Here is a 22,697-nt window from a genome sequence, read left to right on the forward strand (position 1 = left end):
AAATCTTTTAACAGCTTTACATTTCCATCTAACTATGGAGCTTATTAGCGCACCTTGAGCGAATCTTGTACCTATCTCCATCTAATGGATTGGAAATGGCTATCAATCTTGCATCTGTCTCCTTTGGCAACTTGGTGAGAATGAATAAAGACAATTCATACGAGGCCTGGTCTAGAATTCTCTTGGTTTACACACCCACACGCAGAAGGCAGGACTCTTGGCTGGTACTCAGCTTATCACTTTCTCTTCCCAGCACGTGAAGACAGATGTAACTTTTGAAGAGTAACCATGGCGGGCCTTTTGCCTGCAGCTTGAGTTTACTATCTGGCAGGCTCTTTTAAAGAAACTTGTGGCACTTAAAAAAATCAGCACTTTTAGAAGCATTGAAGTTGTCCAGTCGCTTCATTGGTTGTATAGAGTTCCCCTCAGGGGTAAAAATCTATAGTTATTCAGGATTTTGTGAGGAAGATCCTTGTTCTCCTCCTCCTTCAATTTTTTATCCCCTATATATACATACACATATATCTTGCCTCTCATTTTTCTCCATATGAGGTGGGTTGGACTGAGAGAGTGTGACTGGCCTAAGTGACTGAGATGGGTGAGCAGGGAACCCAAATCATAATCCTCCCACCTGCCTTATTTTTTTATTTAAGTGCCACTGGTATCAATACAGCCATCAGTCACCTTAGGATTTATTTTTTTACATTTTTTTTATCCTGCTTTTCTAATTTTTATAAATAACTTAAGGTGGTGAAAATACCTAATACTCCTTCCTTCTCCTAATTTCCTCACAACAACAATCCTGTGAGGTGGGTTAGGCTGAGAGAAAGTGACTCACTCAGCCTGTTTTTCATGCCTAAAACAGGATTAGAGTTCATGGTCTCTTGCTTCTTAGTCTGGTGCCTTAACCACTAGACCAAAATTAAAGGATGGTCAGTGCTGTCCGGAGTTCCCATACTCTCAATTTCCCCGCTACTTGGTCCTGCAGTGAATTGCTGCCAAAAAAAAAAAAAAACACACACAGACACACAAACACTGCAGAACAAGTTTTGTCTGTTTTTTACCCGGTGCAAGAGCAGTGGTTGTGTGAATGGAGAACATGGAGACTGCTTCCAAACCAACTCCCTCAACACTATTTCTGCTTTTGCGTCATTGTTCATTCAAGTGATCATGCAGACTACTGATGGCCCATTTTCCTTCCCAAATTGCAAAAAAAATGGAGGGCAAGGGAGAGCACTGACTATAAGGTAATATGTAAAGTTTCCTTTCCTATTCGCCTGGTGGGCAAGATGATTCACCCTAGGCAAGTGGCAGTTTACAAGCTTGCTTGAATGAGAGCTCGGACATCCTCCAGCAATGTCCTGGAGTGAAAGTGAAAGGTTGCCCATTGAGTCAGAAGCGGGGAAAAAGGAAAGTTTAGATAGTACTGAGCCTAGAGGTGTTCCTTTGGTTAAAACTCCAGCACTACAGCTTATGAATTAAACCTGAAGTCCTTGAGTCTTTTTCTGCAATCTTGTTTTTCATCTTGGTTCCAGCATAGCCAAGTCAAGAGGAAGAATGTGTTCCAGTCAACTTAAATTGGAACAGTTTCACAAAGATTTTTTTTTTTTTAACAAAAGTTGGCTGCTGGGCTATAAACATAGGGCAGAGGGTTAATGACAAAACTGGAACTTGCCTGAACTTGGAAGATGACTGATATCATTCATTGGCCAGAAAAAGACAACTGCTGGGAAACAAACTACCAGTAAGGGACCACATAGGTGGAAGGCTCAGCCAGTATTCTTAGGATGCGTTAAAAAACAAGGCTGGCAACTCTGGTTCTCTAGATGTGGCTGAAATATAGTTCCCAGAGCACCGTCAGACATGGAATCATCGTGAAGCATGTTGGGAAATGCAGTTTCCTTCTTTCTTGCAGGGCCACGTTCTCCCCACTACTGCTAGAGAATAAGCCAGTCTGTATCCCCCGTGGCATCCATTCTCAAGTGCATCTTCCAGGTTGGACTGCAGCTCTCCCAGCCTCTTAGCCTTTGTCCATGTTGTGAGAGTGGACTTTTAATAACTTGGGGGAGGCAAAAGGTTGAAGAATACTGCTGCAAGGTTGCCAGGCATTGGAGAACTCTCTGACGTATGTACCAAGCTCTGTGGCATTTGTAGGAGACCTTCTGACCCTTTCCCATTCAGGCTTGGCCAGGGCAGTTTAAAATAAAAGCACAAGCAGACCACAGCATCTCAATGACTAGGGGGAGGTGGATTTTCTTTCCTTTTTTTTTTCTTTCTGTTGTTGTATCCAGACACTGGCTGGTTTATGCAGTAAGGCAGAAGCCTTAAGTGTGTCTCAGTCCCTCTTCCATGAATCAGTCAGGATTTGGGGTTAGTAGTGACTAGGTTCTTATAATGTGGCAAGGTCTTCCATAAAGAAAGTGTCCTCCCTTATTTCATCCCCTCCCGAGACAATCCCTGTTCCCAACCTGAATGCGTGCATCTAAAAACAACAGAATTAGGCTTCCTGCTTGGGAAGAAAACTCCTTGCATCTAAATTGGCAAACCCAAATCCCGCGGATTGATTAACAAAGCAATCCTTTGCCCTCAAAGGCAGACTGATGATTATCAATTTAATTTTACTCTTCCTTATTACATTTGCAACTTGGCTCCGATGCAGTGACCTGCGGGCTCCCACGGCAAACAGATACTCCTTCTCTCTTCCAAGAGCTGCTGGCTGTGAACGCCAAAGGAATCTCTGCTGCAGCCGCGACTCCTTTGTGTGGCCTGCCTTCTGACGCAAGCAGCACGTCTATCGGAGCCCAGCTGCAGCGTCCGGAGCCTGGGCTGTGAGGTCCCGATGGTGCTGTTTGCTGCCTTCGCGTTGGGAGGAGGGCAGTGAGCTCATGCGGCAAAAATGTCCCCTTCCATTGGGGGAACTGCTCCAGGGCTGAGAATGAATACATTTGTTTCTGAAAGCAGAATCCATCTATGCCCAGTTGCAACACCCTGACTGTGTTTCCAATTAATCTACCAAATCTATCCTGGGTCCTCCTCCTCCTCCTCCTCCTCCTTCTCCAAAAGAAACCATTTTCTTTTATAGCATGGAGAGGTGCTGGCATGGGATCAGCTTTGGAATGCACACAAGCTTGGCAGGAGTGGGTCGAAACGGCCTCGACATGTTGGATCTGCACAGCCTCGTGAGGGTTTTAGCAGGATGTGCGTCATCACAGCGCCCTTTGGCAAGGAGCACGGCAGGGTGGGCAGCACTGAGGCCCGCATGTGCCAACAGCAAAGCTTGGCATCCTCCACCTGCCTGCCCCGGGAAAGGCTGAGGCCGTAGACTTTTGATGCAAAATATCCTAGGAAGAATTCAGAGAAGAGAAGAGAAAAGTGTGCATTTTTTTTTTTAAAAAAAATCCCCTCTTCAACTTGGCTGAGCTGCTTTGGGAGTGTGTGTGGGGGGGGGGGGGGTTACTGCAAACATTTCTTCCACTGTAGGGTTTCTTTTTCTTTTTCTAATTTATTTTACTGGCAGAGTTTTGGAGTTCTGTGGCCTTAACATCTGTAGATGCTTGGAATCCTATGTTCCCAAAATGAGAGCTTCGGGTTAAGGAGTTCATTCGCTCCTTTGCAACACACAGTGTAACTTTGCGGCATTCTGATTCTCTGAGCCAGTCACGCTGCTCTGTCCCCACCAAGAGCAACCAAGTGGGGCAGAGCTAGAGCAGAGAACGTATGTGTGATGGCGTGGGGGTAATGCCAGGGCACTGAGAAGAAGTACCAAGGATTTTGGAAGCTGCATTCTTCTTAATTCAGTGCATTGGGAATCCGGAACTCGTTATCCAGAAATGTAGAGGGCTTAGAATACGCAAGAAGGATTGATGAACTTCACAATGCTATGAGGATAAATTAGGAGAGGGTTATATATATTATGTATGCATGTAATGGTTGTCTGTGGGTGTGTACCGAAGAAGTTATACTCACATTGAATCAGAATGTTCTCTGTGCTGCAGTAGCCCACCTATGGGTATTCAGTGATTTATTATGGTCTGTATTTTGCAGAAGCTGTTCTATTTATGCATCTGCTTTTAGTTTCTCAAGTGTGATCTGTTTAAGGATTGGTTTCGTTTCATTTAATCCATTTTTAAATTAATAACAAAGTAAAGGGCTTCTTTCTTCAAGCAAATATATTTATTAAGATTTATTTATTTATTTATTTAGCGTATGGCTGGTCACACACAGTATTGAAACACTTCATTTTTACAGGTTAAAAACAATAAAAACAATAAAAAAGCAGTAAGAAAAAAACCTAAAAGGAAAACAGAAATAACATTTCAAAGTTTAATGTCGAGTTTGGAGATCCAGTCAGTAGCTGCCGTTGTTATGCAGAGGAAGTCCCTAGAATCTCCTGGATACCTTCTGTTAGGGCATCCCCTCACTATATGCTGGATAGTCTGTCGAGGGGCCCCGCAATCACATTGTGCTGAAGGTGTCTTTCCCCATTTATACAGGGAGTCAGCACACACCCCACACACACACATTTATTAAGAGAAAAGATAGATTTGAAAAGACATATTTAAATACGATTTGGGAGGCTTGAGGTTTTTTTTTTTAATACAAATTATGAATGAGGACATTGGGAACAGATATGATTGGGCATGGAGTGTAATCCGGAAGTCAGGTTGGAGAAGGCTATGGCAAAATTTCTAAGCCACTATGCAGTAGTTAAGGTCTCTTATAAATGACGCAAATTGCTACCTTTATTGCTATTTAGCTCCATCTCACGTTCCTCTCATTATTTATCTTGCTATATGGAACAACTGAAAAGGCTGAACAAGAGTCACAGAGGGCCTGTGAGAAACATTTCTGTTTCAGTGCTTCAGACATGGGATAAGGCCTTTTCATTGCATTGTGAAGTGCCCCCTCCAAATGTTATGCACGCTTACATGCCCAGTGATTGGAGCCCTAGTTACTTTCACAACTGTTTCATCTCTAATTTCCTTTCCTTGGGTTTATTTATTTTATGGAGTTGCAGGTCTGCCCAACTCAAACTCTGTGACTCTGGGTGGCATTCAACAAAAATGCAGCTAAGGAATTTCACCTGATGAGATCCAGAAGGACATGCCTTTTTGGCTGTGGCTCCTGCTCTCTGGAGCATCATCTCCTCACCCCACATGCTCCATCCTAACTAGACTTCCAAATAGCCCTTAAACATGGTTCTTCCAACAACTTTTCCCCAAAACATGGGGAGCCTGCGAGGCATGGGGAATTCTCCCACACACTTGGTTTCATTTTTTTTAAATGTATATTTAATTGTTTTAATAGCTGTTAAATTGTTTTAATTGTTATTGGTTATACGCTGCCCAGAATCATGTTCAGTAAGATGAGTGGCTATATATATTTGCTAAATAAATAAAACAAGCCATAAACAGGAAAAAAAAATAGCCATATAACATTAAACCACCATCACCACCAGAGATTTAAAATATAAAGTAGTGACCAAACATGATAATTACCGTAAAGAACCAAATAGGAACCTCACTCAGCTGGATCCACATGCTTAATTACAGGTTTCACATTTATTCAAGAAGTGGAATTGAAATTGCTGCTCATTTCCAATGAAATAGAGGATTTTACTTTTGTGTTTACATTCTTTTAAATTTAAAAGATCCTTAGTTTTCAAATCAAGCTGTGTTAACAACAATTATCTAAAATACTATAGTATCAGAGAGACACACACACACACAGCCCAACTTAACATGTGCTGCTGGCAACTCATGAACAGGTGGCCATGTTCGACCCAAAACATTACTCTCTGGGTCAAACCATAAATTGTCCCCACCCTGCCCCTTGTTTCCTGTGCTATATTGAGCCAAGGGGAGAGCTCAGAAACTTGCATGTATTTCTGAATCTGAAGCTGCTCAACCAAAGTTCCCATTCAGCTTTCCTTTCCCATTGCCCGATGTGCCTATGATTATATTTCAAATGAGTTTGCCTGTGTTATAGATAACCGTGGATGCAAATTGAACAGATACTTCCTTTCCTTTGGTTTCCTTGATTTTGTCACATGCACAGCTGTTCCAGGAAGAGAGGGGGGAAAAAAAGAGAAAGAGAGAAAGAGAAGCCCAAGCTTGCAAAGTAAAGCTTTAGTTCAGCTAGACTCCCTATCAGCTAAACAAACCAGCAAGCCAAGGACCCGTTCATTGGGGAGGGGACTTCATATCTCAATGCCAAATAAAACCTCCCCCTGCTGCCTCCCTCCCTTGCAGCTGCAGGATGCTTGCAGGTCGACCTTCTCAGAAAGCAACTGCTGGCAGTTGGCTTTCTCTTTTGTGGGAGGGGTGGGTGGGTGGGGGGACTTCCCTAACCCATGCTCTCCAAGGAACGGATCTCCAACTTAAAGCAAAGTTCATAAAAAGCTCAGGGGAAGAGCAGGCTGTGTTTAATTTCAAGAGACCCGTGTTGTTTTCTTGTGCGCTCTCTTTTATTTATTTCCCCACCCCCCTATGCCTGTGGAAGGGCTTCTCCTCCAGGGTGAATGGTTGTGAAAGCCAGCTCGAGTCTTTGGCCTAAATCTGGACATTCTGTCCATCTCTGGTGTTGTTTTCTGTGCAAACAAGGATTGAAATTAGATCTGGTGTAGCATTGGGGGGGGGAGCATTCCTGCTGGGTGGAGAGAGCTCTCCCAGCGCCAGAGCAAATTCAAAGGATCTCATGGAAAACGATGTCATCTGGCATCACTCCTCCCAAGCAAGCACTTGGGCCTCACCCTTGCTTTGCATCACCGAGAAAATGGAAGAGGACGAGGGGAGGCGGCCTTGACAGGGGCAGATAATTGCTTGCCAGATGTGGGTCCCTTTGGACTCGCAGGCAGGCCTAGCATCAGAATCTGCCTTTGCATCCCTGCCCACCAAGCAAGCCCCTCTGTTGGATCCAATGTATTCTGTGATCTCCTTTGCCGCAGAGCAGTGGTGGGTTTCAAATTTTTTTACTACCGGTTCTGTAGTTTGGTGGGCGTGGCAGGGGAAGGATACTGTAAAATCTCCATTCCCTCTCCAATCCAGGGGAAGATTACTGCAAAATCCCCATTACCTCCCAATCATCTGGACTCAGGAAGCAGAGAACAGATGGGGGCGGGGCCAGTAGAATTTTTACTACCGGTTCTCTGAACTACTCAAAATTTCCACTACCGGTTCTCCAGAACTGGTCAGAACCTGCTGAAACCCACCTCTGCAGCAGAGATGCCGAGCCTTGATCAGGCTCAAGGATAGCTCTGAGCCGTTGAATGGCCAAAGCAAAGACTAAATTTAGTGTAACTCAACTGAAATTAAATAATGTATTAAGTTCAGTTCTGCTGCACATTTCAAAGCATGAAGGGATGGAGAGAATAGCACACGTTGCCCTTTGAAGGCAGGGCTTTATATATCACCTTGCAGGCAGCATCATTCTACAGTCTCAGGCTACTTTTTCACAAAACATTGTTCCAGGGGTCTCAACAGGTAAGGATTATTGACCTTGTCTGGGCTAGGAAGCTTAGTGAGGTTGTGCCTGGTTAATTTTTGGAAGGGAGATCATTAGGATATTCAGATGAGAAGTTAGGGGGAAAAATCCAGAAAAAGACAGTGTCTCTTATACTGTCACCACAAACACTGTACAGCTGTAGTTGTCTGGTCATTTGCAATCAAGAGCGACTCAAAGACATCGCTGCTTTATTCTTTTGGTGCAATATGGTAAACTTAGGAAGAGTGATTTGCTCATAACTACCCAGCAGTTTTCTTAATAAGCTAAGAAGGTTGCTGAGATTCCAGGTTTAAGTTGGCAGTTCTAACCACATGCATGGATGATAGGCTCCAAGTGGAAATAATCATTGTTTTTGAGTGCTTGCAGAAAATGATGTTAAGCTTTCTGTAGAGTGTTGAATTTTTCCCCCAATTCCATGTCCCTTGAAAATGGGAGGATTCACTAACGACTCTCATGATAATACATTATGAGGGTCACACCCCATTTTTTTCTGCTATTAAATTATCACTATCCTTTTTCTGCTTGAGAAGAGACAGGATGTCTCTCCATCAGACCAGAGAATCTTGGTAGCCACTTTCATTTGTCAAACTAGAATCCATTTGGTCCAATCTCTTTTAATTTGAAGTGATGTCCCAGTGCCTGGAGGCTGTGCGGATCTGGATGGGGAGGAACAGGCTCAGGCTCAAGCCTTCCAAGACTGAGTGGCTGTGGCTCCCGGCATCCCGATATAGTCAGTTGACTCCATCGCTGACTATTGGGGGCGAGTCTTTGGCCCCCACTGAAAGGGCTCGCAATCTGGGAGTCCTCCTGGATAGGCAGCTGTCTTTGGAGGAACATCTGACGGCTGTTACCAGGGGGACCTTTTATCAGGTTCGCCTGATTCGCCAGTTGCGGCCCTTTCTTGATCGGGATTCCTTGTGCACAGTCACTCACGCCCTCGTCACCTCTCGCCTTGACTACTGCAACGCTCTCTACATGGGGCTCCCCTTGAAGAGCACCCGGAGGCTCCAGCTGGTCCAGAATGCAGCAGTGCGGGTAGTGATGGGAGCAACATGGCGCTCCCATGTAACACCGCTCCTGCGCGAGCTGCACTGGCTCCCGGTGGTCTTCCGGGTGCGCTTCAAGGTGTTGGTCATCACCTTTAAAGCGCTCCATGGCATAGGGCCTAGCTATCTTCGAGACCGCCTGCTGCTACCGACGACCTCCCATCGACCCGTGCGCTCCCACAGAGAGGGCCTCCTCAGGGTGCCATCAGCCAAACAATGTAGGCTGGTGGCCCCCAGGGGGAGGGCCTTCTCTGTGGGGGCTCCCACCCTCTGGAATCAGTTGCCCCCGGAGATAAGAAGAATCCAGGACCTCAATGCCTTCCGTCGTTCCCTGAAAACCCATCTTTTTCAGCAAGCCGGGTTGGCTTAGAAGAAATTTTTAAATTCTTTTAATTAGTTTGTGATTCTTAAATTTGGGCCAAAATTTATATATATTTTTAAATGTTTTAATATTTGTATTCTATGTTTTTTATCTTGGCTGTACACCGCCCTGAGTCCTCAGGGAGAAGGGCGGTATATAAATTGGAAATTAAATTAAATAAATTAAATTAAATTTCTAACTAGAAAGAGAATGCTGAGCCCTTTCCTCTGGAAACTGGATTTACTTGGTCAGTTTTCCAATTGGATTGGATCCTTTGGGACTGATATACGTATGAAATGTGTGTATGGGTGTGCATGCTTTTCTATTCCTAGTTTATAAATAGTATTTACTTCTTGTTAGCGTAGTTGAAAAAAACCTTCTTCAATGGAGATAAGAGTGTCAGATAGAAAACATTTTAAGCCAGAGAAGATTCCTCCAAAAAAAAAAAAAAGAAATTGGTTTTATGGGCAGGTAAAAATGAGATTTGCATTTTGTCTACATTGCATGCCCTATTATAGACAACCATATCCTTCCTCCCTTGTATATCCGTGGAGGCAAGGTTGTTGCAAATTACATGAAAATAATAGGTGTCAAGGAATGGAGAACCTGGGGGATGTCCAATAACGGAAAACCTGGCTTACAAAATGCTTTTGGGAAGAGAAGATGCGAGGTTTGCACAAGAAAGCTCAGTGGCAACCAACCATCTCTCCTGGTTTAGATTAAAGGCCACATTTATCCAAATTTAAATATATAGTAATATATTTGTAGTAAATTTGGCAGTAATAAATAAATAGCAGGTGAAGGATATATCTTATCTTCTGCTTGTGAGTCCACTGCGAGAAACAAACTACTGGACTAAAATTGGCTTTGGCAGGATCCAACAGAGGTATATTTACAGAAGTATCTGTGTTTCAATGTTGCTTTGACCAATTCAGGGAATTTTGCCATTTTGATATTTTGACATCAGGGATCTTTTCTCATTACTCATTGTGGCTTCCTCTGAACAGAACATTTTGACCCAGCTGGCAAGAAATGGTATGGTACCTACTGGCCTCAGATTGAAAAGCACAGATGGTGGCAGTCTTCTCAAAACGATTGGGGGGGAGGTGTCAATTCTGTTGATTGAATTTTGCAATCATTTTACTCTTTGGCAAAGACTTTAGTGAGTTTTATTATTATTATTATTATTAACATTGTCTTCTGCGTGCTGAAGAACCGAATCCAAGAACAAGTTGAAGGGGAGGCGATTGAACTCTCTGTAACATACTTGATTCCAGAGGCAGTCATCTGTGGATTTGTCAAATTCTGGACTTTTGCCGATACTAGATTCTTTCTGAAAAGGGTCTCATCCATTCCATAAAACAGAAACTTGGAATCTCCCCCCCCCCCCCCCTCAATCCAATGATTTACATAGCAGGATGGTCACCATCTTCAGCTCTAGGTATAATCTGGTTGGATGGGGTGGGGTGGGGGTTGAAATAAGAAAGCTTTGTCGTCACCATAAAGAATGGGAAGTCAGAAATCTTTGCTGATTTATTGCAAAGCCCAGTTCTACCCCTCCTGTACTTGTAATCTCAGAAGAGCTGATTTTTTTTTTATTTGGTCCCAGAGGAAGAGGACAACATGCAGCTTGATGTACGTGAATATATTGCATCATGCTACTGATGCAAGGAGTCAGTCTTAAGGGGCTGTGTAAATCTGTTTTACACCGGAAGCCACTCATTGATCATTTCATTGGTACCTGGTCACTCTGGGGAGAGAGTTTAGTACTATATAGGCAATCTTGGTTTACCATGAGAGGTCCCTTCCCCAAGGAAAAGATGGGTTAAGAACTTACTATTTTTTTATTTTCACCACTATCTATCCAATAGCTAAAGTTTTTTAAACAAGTTACAATGTTTAATAAAAGGGTAAAATGATGGAAAGGATAGCATGCAGTTAGGAAATAAATGCCATTAAAAAAAAATCCCAGTGTATATCAGGCATTTATAACAGGGGTGGGTTCTACTTACCTTTACTACCGGTTCGCAACGGGAACATGCGCACATGCTTGCTTCGCTCGCTTGCACACACATGCTTCTGCGCATGTGCAGATCATCAATTCTGACGTCCGGGTGGGTGGGTGGAGCCTCCCGCCGCTTTTACTACCGGTTCTAAAGAACCAGACAGAACCGGGAGCAACCCACCACTGATTTATAAACCAAAGTGAGTAGAAAATTATGTAATTGCCGTGGAGAAAAGAGCCAAAAAGACATTAAGTGAAGCACCAGGCATGGGCCATTGGAGAAGATGTTTCATAAACTTCTTCCCATGTAACCTCTTCTATGTAACTGCTTACCTTCCTTAACTTGGCAGAGCAAGACTTCTAAAGAGGTGTTTGTTGAAATCCTAGTTTGTACTAAACCATGGGTAGTGGAGATATTTGTTAGAAAGCCAGCTTCTATTCAGGTGGTCCTGCAGATAAAGGGAATATATAGGTAGTGGGTTCCAAACCTTTGTATAAAGTGAAAAAGTGATCCCTGGAACTCATCAGAATTTACGTAGAGGATTTGATTTGGATCTCACACATGGCGTATCCTTTGGATCTCACACATGGCGTATCCTTTGGATCTCACACATGGAGTATCAGGATCAAAAATCAGCAAAGAAATCCATCCTCCCATAACAAAGGTGTGACCAGGAAGATTTGAAGCTCAGCTGCGTCTGCACTAGGATTAGATCAAGTTCATCTTGAATCACTGATCAAGCAACGTTGTATTGCTTTTCCAGATCCTTTCTTCCAAGTCCAGTGAAGCTGTAACTTAATCCACTCCACCTCCTCCGTCTTCATTTACAGGCCTGACCACAATTATCTAGTGATCTCCGATTCACCTTCTGTCCACCCGCTGCTTTAAAAAGTTTGTTTTGGGCTGTTTTGGTGTAACCCTGCCAATTTTTATTATTCACATGTAATGTTGATCTTACAGGGCTGATTCTTACTCTTTGGAAGGCACAGCCAAGACACATACACCAAGCAGTCGTCCTCCTCCCCCACCCCTCCTCCCCCTCCTCCTCTTGCTTTTCACGAGGCCCCATTGACGTTGGAGAACTGCTGGCGTCACTAGCTCTGCCCCGAAATGGCATCTCCCCAAGGGGGCCTCCAGCCAAGGACTCCGTTAAGGAAACCTCCCAGAGCTTCAAAAGAGGAAACAGTAGAAGCTGAGGAAGGGGGTGGCCTGGTGGGAGAGTTGGTTTGGGGGGGGGGGGGCGCAGAGAGAAGGAATCCAGTATTTTCTGATCTATCCGGAGATCAGTGTTCATTAACAAGTAAAATTATCCGATTGCCTGTAAAGCTCTATTTGTTGCAAAAGGAGGCGACTAAAAATACCTGCTAGACTTGAGATTGCAGAGCTGGCTCTCTTTAGCAAACAACTCCTCTGTAGATAGATAGAGATAAATACAATAAATAGTAACTGTGGTAGGTTTTTTTTTTGGTTGTTGTTTTTTAGAATATTTGCACTTTCTACAGGAAACTATAATCCTGAATGAGTGGGGGGGATAAAATCTTCCACATTGCTCAATTCTCCTCCCTTTCTCCCCCCCCACCCCCTTGCAAAAAAGAAAAGATGCTACTTGGAGATGTTGACCCCACATTCTAAATCTGGGACAAAAGTGAGGCCAGCCAATTTTACAAATCCCTTCAGTCCCTAATTAGACCTCTCATGGAAAGTTATCTCTTTGAGAAGCCCCAAAAGAAGACAGAGAAGGATCTCAAAACAGTGAAAAAGTAAGCTGGATGTCAACATTATAATATTTTTCCGGATTGGGTGCAGAACCTGTTTGAGGTGAAGTTCGGAGCTGCTACATAAATGTTTAAATGCTAATCTAGTTTTTGCTTCCTATCCAGATTATATTTCTAAGAGTCCAGAGCTGGCATGGCCAGTATAATTTGGGCTAGATTCTGGAAGGTGTAGTCTCAACAAGACTATAGATCCATGATGGCGAACCTGTGGCACGCATTCCACAGGTGGCATGTGGAGCCATATCGGTGGGCACGTGAGCTCAGCTGATTTTTGGGCCTTCTGGGCCTACCGGAAGTAGGGAAACAGGCTGTTTCCTGCCTCCGGAGGGTCTGGGGTGGTGAGGAAGGCCCATTTTTTGCTTTCCCTGGGCTCCAGAGCCTTTCTAGGAGCCTGAGGAGGGTGAAAACGGCCTTCCCCCACAGAGGCCCTGAGGAACCTGGAAACGGCCTGTTTGCCAACTTCTGGTGGGACTAGAAGTCGGCAAATGGGCCGTTTCCAGCCTCCAGAGGGCCTCTGGGGGGAGGAGGCCGTTTTCACCCTCCTCAGGCTCCTAGAAAGGCTCTGGAGCCTGGGGAGAGCAAAAAATGGGCCTACCGGGCCCACTCTGCCATCACATGCCAAAACGGGGAAAGTGCTGGGGGGGGTTTGCACACGCTTGCGCGGGGGGGGACACATAGAGTTATGGGTGTGGGCACGTGCACCCCCGCGCTCTCCCCGCTTTTGGCACGCGATGGCAAAAAGGTTAGTCATCACTGCTATAGATTCTCCAGAGACTAACAAGTTAGAGAATATGGTAGGCATGAAACACTTTTTTAAAAATTCCAGAATTTACAACAGTTAATTACAAAGTTACAACGACACTGAGAAAAGTGACCTACTGATCGATCAATGGTAAAAAAGATTCAGAATTTTATAACAGTTGGAAATTATGGTACGATTGGGTCCAGAAAAGGTGGGATAGAATAGATATATGATGATGTATATATATGATGGCAAATATGTATGTATAAAGGAATGGCTTTATATTTATGGACAATGTAATCACATTATACCATGGTAGCAGGATTGTATATTTTATTTGTGTATTGGTGTATAGAATATATTAATAAAAATTATATATATATAAAAAAAATGATCTACTGTTTTTCACCCAACCGTTGCAGCATCACACTTCAGATGCTTGGCGGTTGTAGTATTCCGGGATCATGTGATCCCCTTTTGTGACCTTCTGACCAGCAGAGTCAATGGGGAAGCCTGATTCACTTAACAACCATTTTACCAACTTAACAACTGCAGTGATTCACTTAACAACCGTGACAAGAAAGGTTGTAAAATGGGGCAAAACTCCCTTAACAAATATCTCACTTAACAACAGAAACTTGGGGCTCAATTGTGGTCATAAGTCGAGGACTACCTGTAGTTCTCTCTTTTAAATTAACGTGTTTTTTAACGTAACGATCATCCTTGCCTTCGTCAAAGTACATTTTTCCCATCATTATCTGCACAATATGCATTCTTTCGAATCCAATTTGAAAAGGGAAAGAATGGCCTATTGAACTTTGCATGCTGAGTGGTGGGTTTTATTTGGTTTGCGTTGACCGTGACAGGCCTCTGGCTAAATTGTGCTTAAATTGTATGCCTGCTGTTTTTTTCTGGCAGGACTGGTGAAGTCCCAGGCTCCATGCCTAACCCTAAGATGAATTGCCCTGTTACTTTGAAAAGAGAAGGTAGGTGGAAGGAACGGCCTCCAGAATTGTGCAAGAAGTCCTTCCTTGATATTCTAGTGAGGAGTAACTATACACCATCCAAGAGACTAAACATCTCCACCTCAAGCTGGGAATTCCCTAAGGGCTTTCCTTCTCCACACAGTAGAATGAGAAACTGTAGTATTGCCAAGTCCTGGTACTTAGCGTTAGACATTTTCCTGCTTTCTGCTCTAGGAATGTGCCTTACTCCAAGTTAGACTGCCTGCTCAGGACCTCCTGTATTACCATCAGATTTCTGGCATTTCAGACAGGAAGGCCTTGCATGGTCTGCTGGAGATTGAGGCGGGATCATCCTAAAAGTCAATATGCTGTCTGTGAATATAGCAGTAGCACTTAGACTTATATAATGCTTTTACAGCCCTCTCTAAACAGTTTACAGAGTCAACCTATTGCCCAGGGGTGAAATGCTCCCGGTACAGACCAGATCGCCCAATCCGGTAGCGATGACAGCGGGTGGTTCGGAGAATCGGTAGCAAAAATTCCTGTGCCCCACCACCACCACGCCCAGCTGAGCCGCATGATCATCATGCTTTTAAAAGTAAAAAAAAAAAGCCTCTGATGATCGCGCGGCTCAGCTGGAATAGTCAGAGGCTTTTCAAAGCATTTTTTTCTGCAACCTCTTGGCCGAAGAGGTGGTAAAAAAAATGCTTTGAAAACTCTCTGACGATCCCAGCTGAGTTGCCTGATGGGCAGAGGCTTTTCAAAGCATTAGAAAAAATGCTTTGAAAAGTAAAAAAAAAAAGTTGCCCACGCCCACCCAGTCATATTACCCCCCACACACACACACACCAAGCCACGCCCACAAAACCAGTAGTAACAAATTTTACATTTCACCCCTGCTATTGCCCCCAACAATCTGGGTCCTCATTTTACCGACCTCGCAAGGATGGAAGGCTGAATCAACCTCGAGCCAGTCAGGATCGAACTCCAGGCAGTGAGCTGAATTAGCCTGCAATACTGCAGTGGTGTAATACACAGTGGCTCAGTGGCTAAGATGCTGAGCTTGTTGATTGAAAGGTTGGCAGTTTAGCGGTTCGAATCCCTAGTGCCGCGTAACGGGGTGAGCTCCCGTTACTTGTCCCAGCTTCTGCCAACCTAGCAGTTCGAAAACACGTAAAAAATGCAAGTAGAAAAATAGGGTCCACCTTTGGTGGGAAGGTAACAGTGTTCCTTGCGCCTTTGGCATTTAGTCATGCCCATCACATGACTATGGAGAAATCTTCGGACAGCACTGGCTCTTCGGCTTTGAAACGGAGATGAGCACCGCCCCCTAGAGTCGGGAACAACTAGCACATATGTGCGACGGGAACCTTTACCTTTACCTTACTGCATTCTAACCACTGCGCCACCAGGGCTCCTATGCATATGCATGCAGACCGTCTGTGGTCCTTCTGTTACTTGTCCAATTCTGATTGTGTTGTCATACAAGACTGTTTGTATAGGTATATGATGATGGTGGTGGGGTTTCTGCTGAACTGGTGGGAAAGCAACAGATCTTTTCTCCTTTTCAACCTCTGCAACCAACCTTAGCTAATTGGAAATTTTAGTCAAGTGATTTTGCTGATACACATACAGATTCACGCATGCCTATATATTACACAGAGATACACACAGAGACCCAAGCACACACACGCACACACAGTACATACATACATACATTCCCCCCCTCTTGATTCCCCAGACTTCTTTTGGTCTGGTTTTGATTTGGTGCATGTATGTATTAACTGCTTTTCTCTCTGAAGACATCTGAAACCATTTTCCCAACTGAAAGAACAATAGAATGGTTAAAACATAAAGTAGCACCCAATCATCATAAAAAGCAAACAATTAAAACCCATGGAGGAGAAAACAAGGTCGTAAACAGCAAGCTAAATTAAACATCGGGCAGAGTGTTATAGCTGGGAAGAAAAAAACTTTTTTCCCCCAGTGAGCAACCAAGTGCTTTCAAGAAAAGGAGCTTGAAGAGGAAAAAAACTCTATTCCTTGTATTAAAAGTGGAGTACAGACTGTTGCCTTTGAATAATATGTAATGCAGACTCTAAAACCCCATTAGAGGAGATCTCCAAATTGGAACCTTTAATATAATAGAGTGCAGAATGATGAAATGCATGGGGAGCAATAATTTTAGTTACATGATACGTAACCTCTTAGCAAATGCAAAAATGTGGTGAACTCCTACATTTTGATGCAGCTCCTTGCCCACACTGTTGTATTAATCCCTCTGATGGTTTATCCTTCAGATAAAACAAAAATGAGAAAGTATTCTAATCTGAACTAGAAACTAGAATGTCTAAATTACCCTTTGAGATAACTTTCGCCAATTCTAAAAATAGTCTTACCTGGCCTTTATTGCAACAAGCTGACATGGTTATCTCTCTGGAGTAAGATTCTGTTTACAACATGCTTTGTCATATCGTGCAATAAATAGAAGTCTTTGCCCTGGAACTTTGCAACATTGTCTTGCCCAGATGGAAATCAGTTGTACGTGTTTTGTAAATCTCTTCTTCCTCATTCCCAGTGCCAGTCTCTTCACCAGATTTTGAATCGCGTTTACATTGTAGTGTTTGCCACAATTTAGCAGTATGTTTTAAGTGAAAGCTAACAGTTTAGTGCTTAAGCCAAACTCCAGAGTAAATTAAACAGGTGGGATCCTGGAGTAGGCTGAGTAGAAGATTGCAGCCCTAGCAAAGTAGGTGTGTGTGTGTGTGTGAGAGAGAGAGAGAGCAGAAGAGCAAGTGCAAGCTGATTGCTTTGATGATTCATTTGGGAAAAAAATGAAATAAAATTCTCAAAGCTTGGCAAGGCAAGAGAAGTCCCTGGCAGAAACCACTATACTTGGCTGTGGTTGTTGGAGATGTAGCAACAAGGAGCTGGAGGCAAAGGAGATTGCATTCCCCACCCTACTTAGGGCACTTTCTAGTCGTAGCTCCACCATCATGTTACTGCTTCCACCACCAAGTTGTCAAAGATGTGGCAATAAAGTGTAGAAATCACCTAGGATGGGCCAGTGAGTACCTGTGCCAAATAAAAGACCAGGTAATTTCAGAGCATCCTCCTGTTCACTGTCTTTGATCAAGCAAAACTCTTAATCAGAAAGAAGGCCTGCAGTTGGCCAAGCTTTCACGTTGCACAGAAGCTTTCAGCAAACGATGAAAGGTTTTTAAAAGGTATACTTTTTATTGGATTGACTTTGATCTGGGTGGGAACTTGCTCAGCATTCCAAACAACTTCACTGAGTAAGTTTTCTGCGGAGGTTTCTTGACGCAGCTATTAACAGAACTTCAACCTGTGCTCTGTTGTTATTGATTTTCTGTTTGAACATCTGTAGGAAGCGAAGTAACGAAAGGTGTGAACTGTTTTGAACCACACAAGGAAGCAGAGTTGCTTTAGCGAATGCGGGAAGAGTTGGCAAGCATTGGAGTTCTAGATTGCATCCATGAATCACCAAGTGACCCCTCTCAACCCAGCCTGTATGAGTTGTCATTCCTCCCCCCCCCCCCACATTATAGAAAGTGACTTCTCAGTGTTAGGTAAGCCATTAGATCTTAGAGTAAGTCCTTGGAATTTGTGCTTTTCCTTTCTTGTTCTACTGTGCAAACTTAATTATTATCTGTGAGGGCTTTCAGGGGTACTTACTGCCCTTGGGTGCTCCTCAGAAGGCATTGTTTGGAATTGCTCTCATGTTTGTTTGGAATTCTCAGATGAAGCTGCAAGTAAAAGGAAAGTTTTTATTTGATAAGTGTGTGTGTGTGTGTGTGTGTGTGTGTGTGTGTGAGAGAGAGAGAGAGAGAGAGAGAGAGAGAGAGAGAGAGAGAGAGAGAGAGAGGGAGAGAGAGAGAGAGCAAGAGCATGCTTGTGGTTACAATCTATCTGGATGTTATTTTGGTGGTTAGTTGTTGGTTTTAAGTTATGTTTTGACTATTGATTTAATTAAATGTTGGCCCTTATCCTGAGCCTCCAGTGGCAGGGTGGGCTAAAACACTCAAAATAAGTGCAACTGAACTAATCCCCTCCCCCTCCACCAACGGGAGAGATTGCCTTCCCTGTTCGGTATTTCCTATTCTCTGGGACCAATGGGGCAACAGCTGTCTCTGTAACCGGTTCCCAGACAGGGCTGTAACTCGTGATTTCTTGGAACAAGGCTTATGTTACACTTTGGAGAAGCATGGTAGATACACCCATCACAGCTGCCCCTTGAAGGCTAGTGCCAACTAACCAAAACGCAGCAGAGTCTGGGAGTGCATCTGAAGAAGGACATGCTTGTATTTTAAAGCTGAAAATGTTCAGAACGGAAGAGAAGAAGCAGACCGCAGAGAAAGCCCTCCATGAGGTGGCTGCAGGGTGGGGGTGAAGGGAGGTAGCCCGTAGCTTGGAAAGAATGATAGGGACCTCTGCAGTTGAGAGAAGGGAGAGGCCTCTGCCTCCATCGGAGGATATACATCTGCTCTTTCCATCTTTTCTAGCACTGACTTGCCTGCAAATATAGACCTCAAATGCACAGGGCCCAGAAAAGGAGGAGCAGATTTGCATTGAGCTGTGTGCTGCCACATAGAACCAAAATGTCCTTCTGGAGCATTAGGAATTTGGGAAGCATGTCAGTCTTGTAGAATGGTTAACATCACTCTGTAACAGAAGGTTCACTTACGAAGTTGTTTCCATCACTACCACCTCCACAATCTCCTAGCCTATGGTAGTAGTCACTTCTGGCCATTCTTTCACAATTTCAATCAGAATAATTGCTAACCCTTGTGAGTATTTCCTCAGATGAAATTGGGAGGGAGAGTTTTAGGCTTCCATCATGTATGTTCTCTTAGAATGACAATGGGCCCAATGGACTGCCTATCCAATATTTTTAAATAAAAATTAAAGCACCTTTCACTTCACTTCATGCACAACGACAGGCTCAAGCTTATAGGCAACTCAGTCAAAACAATTTCATGATCTGCACTATTTTTCATTGCGTTATTGTTTTTAAAAATCAACCTAGGTAGTATGCATATTGATGCAGGTGGAAATGTTTCTCTATAGGTTTTAGGGATACAGTTGTGCAGGACAACATCTTCCCTTATGGCCTTGGGAGCCGTTCCCAGGAAGGCTAATTGCCCCTGTTTGTGGCCCATTTTTCTATTTTATTTAGCATATGGCAATGTTACATTAGCTGGGAGACTATAGTGTTAGTACATCATAGTTGCTATGGCTGCCAACAATTGCTAGTCTGTTCAGTTCATGCCCTATCCAGAATGTACCACAGGGTGTGGATTAGATCGACACTCAGAAAGGTTCAGTGACATTCCACAGCATCAACCAGAGCTCCCTCAAAAGATGTCACCTCATGCTCAGGCATCACATTGGAGAAGTCTGGCACCAGCTGGATTCACACTACCACACAAAAGGTCATTATTTTCCCATCAAAGTGGTACCTAGTTATTTACTTGCATGTAGCATGCTTTTGAACTGCTAAATTGGCAGAAGCTGAGGCAAGTAACGGGAACTACACCACACAATGCTAGGACTTGAACCGCTGTAACAAAGATCATCTCCAGTGTTTTTAAGCTACTGGGCCACCATGCTTCTGTGGGACACTGTTGCAACTGAGTAGAGAAATCAACATAAAAAAGCTTGTGAGAAGTGTTGGGACTCACTCCACAACTCCCAATAGTCTGCAGGAATGGGGATAGAAGGGATATCTAGTTGATCTTCCTCCTTATAAAAAAAGAAAATCACTTTCAAAAGCCACTGTGGGCCAAATCTGACCTAGTGTGTGTGTCTAATGCACCCCTGCCCAGTGATCCGTCATTTGCCAAAATCAAGTCTTAAAAGCAGTAGTGAAATTCAGCAGGTTCTATCTGGCTTGGGCAAACTGGTAGCGCCGGCAGCAGGAAGCTCCGCCCATCCGCCCGGATGTCATCACGTCCCGTTTTTGACCCTCTGCGCATGCGTGGAGAAGGCGCGTGCGCTCACATTTCCAAATCGGTAGCGAAGTTATGTAAATTTCACCCCTGCTTAAAAGGTACACATTTTGAGCTTTGGTGTTGTGGGAGCTTCCCTTAGTTTGTGCTGTGGAGGGTTTTCCCCTGTGATCTGGGATTCAATTACAAAAAAGGAACGGCTGGTAAACTTTATTAAGCAGCAAATCCTGCTGGATCTATTTTCCTCTGGTTCTCCTCTCTGTTGTTTATTAGTCATTTATCAGCTTTCTTTAAAATTTATATTTGGGTGCAACGCACAAAAGTATCCTCAGGGCAGATAGAAACAATGTAACAGAGAATAATGCCCTGTATACAAAATCCCCAATAAAACATTGGTATGGTTTTAATTTATTTAATCTGAAAACATTAAGAACAGATTCAGAGCGGCAGAACTCAGCAGGAGGCAGGGCTAATTAAAATGTTAACCTTGCCTCGCAACACAAATGCTAGACAAGATAAAAAAATGGTTTGCTTTCATCTTAAAACAAGAAAAGAGGTATCCCCAAACCGATGTTCTCCAGATGTGATGCAATTGTAGTTCCCAGAATTCCCAGGCAGGATGGCTTGGCTATATTGCCAGAGGAATTATGGGGTTTGTCCATCACATCTTGAGGAACTAGGCTAGAGAAGTCTAATCTGTCTGACCAGCCATTTCTATAAAAAGGTCAGTACATTTTGAATTAGTTTCCAGATGTTTTATATCTACGGTAACGTAAAAGTTACTCCTTTTAGCTCAGGCATGAATGGAATTCCTGCTTTGTTTTATGATCAGATATTCAGAATCCACTCAGTCATAGTCAAATAATGACATTGACAAATGGCCATTGCTTTGAATCAAGAAGAACTGAACTTGAAAACATACTCAGATATTAATCATAAATCTGTGATTAATATCAGAAATACATTCACATATCCTTTCGCATAAAAGTCCATGGTTTTTTGTTGGCAGATTACACCAGGGAATTTTTTTTTTTTTTTTGCTAAATTGTTATTAATACATATTGTAATCATTGAAATATTAAAAAAGCTGCTAATATAATCTATTTTCTGCTTGCCTTGGTTTTTTTTTTTTAAGATTTTGTGCAACAGTGCATATATACAAAAGTAGGTATTTAAGTATTGATTTTTGGAGGGATTTAAAAAAGTAGAAAAAACATAAAGCCAAATGATGGGTAAAAAGATTATATATATATATATATATATATATATATATATATATGTATGTATGTATGTATGTATGTATGTATGTATGTATGTATGTATGTATGTATATATATATATTTCTTCATTGTAAAACCATATTAACTATTCTTTATTTCAGTTAAAGTTGGATTTAGAATAGGATCTTTTTCAACAGTCCTGATGAAGTAGATAAGTTTATTTTTTTGCAAGAATGTGCCTCTGGTATGCAAGGCATTTTTAGAGCTCTTATGGTTAAAATAAATATGGCAGATTTGGAGCTATTTCTGGTATTATTTGCAGTCGGGTGTTATTGTCATGTAATATATGCATGCAGTGATAGTTGTTTATCCTTGTTTTGCCATTTTGTTTGTATGTGTGCATTGGAGAGAGACAGCCAGTTATAATGTGAAGTAGTGATTAAGGTGCTGCAATAGGAGCAGAGTCCAATTCTAGTCCACCCACAGAAGCTGGCTGGGTGATTTTGAGATGATCTTTCTCAGCCCTAGCTGGGAAGTCAACATCTATCTATGTATCTGCATTGGGACAGCATGGTAGATTACAGGCTTTACCTTTCATTTAAAGGTGGGTTGATTCAGGCTGATCAACATACACACACACACACAGAGAGAGAGAGAGAGAGAGAATTACAATGTTATTCACTCAATAAAGTTTTTAGATACTTTCCTAAGTAAACCTAACCTTGAACATTATACACCAATGGTCCAACTTAAAGATTCATGTAAGATAATGGCCACACCACTGTTTATTACTATGTTTATTACTATGAATTGCCAGTTTCTAAATATATAGTCTTTCTCTTTCTCTCCCCACCTTTCCTCCCTGTCTTTTTCTCTCTGTTTCCTATCCCTCGTTTCGTACAACTACATTCAATACACATTTTCCCCAAAAAATTGCCCAGTTTCTAAGTAGAGCTATTATGTAACACAGAAATCAGCTTCAGCTGACATCTCATATAACGTCTTGCTAGATTTCCCCATGCTTCCCCGCCCCTCCAAAACCATTTCATAAAACTACCTTGCAGAAGACCTCGGACACTATTATTTTTATGATCCAGGAAGATATTGCTT

At 42.9% G+C, this 22,697-nt stretch overlaps 1 protein-coding gene across 8 annotated transcripts in view; it reads left to right on the forward strand.

Moving 5' to 3' along the window:
- The window catches only part of HDAC7 (histone deacetylase 7), a 229,515-nt gene that overhangs the window by 123,124 nt on the left and 83,694 nt on the right, over positions 1 to 22,697 (forward strand). For 2 of the 8 annotated variants that reach the window (XM_087886650.1, XM_087886651.1), the window contains one exon: positions 14,352 to 14,419. The exons of the other annotated variants lie outside the window; for them this stretch is intronic. In XM_087886650.1, coding sequence (XP_087742776.1) covers positions 14,374 to 14,419 — 46 coding nt within the window. In that variant the 5' untranslated portion in view covers positions 14,352 to 14,373. The remainder of the gene's footprint in view (positions 1 to 14,351; positions 14,420 to 22,697) is intronic. 8 annotated transcript variants of the gene reach the window in all.

Source organism: Pantherophis guttatus, chromosome 2 (assembly GCF_059756535.1).
Source record: "Pantherophis guttatus breed Tessera chromosome 2, ASM5975653v1, whole genome shotgun sequence".
Taxonomy (NCBI): domain Eukaryota; kingdom Metazoa; phylum Chordata; class Lepidosauria; order Squamata; family Colubridae; genus Pantherophis; species Pantherophis guttatus.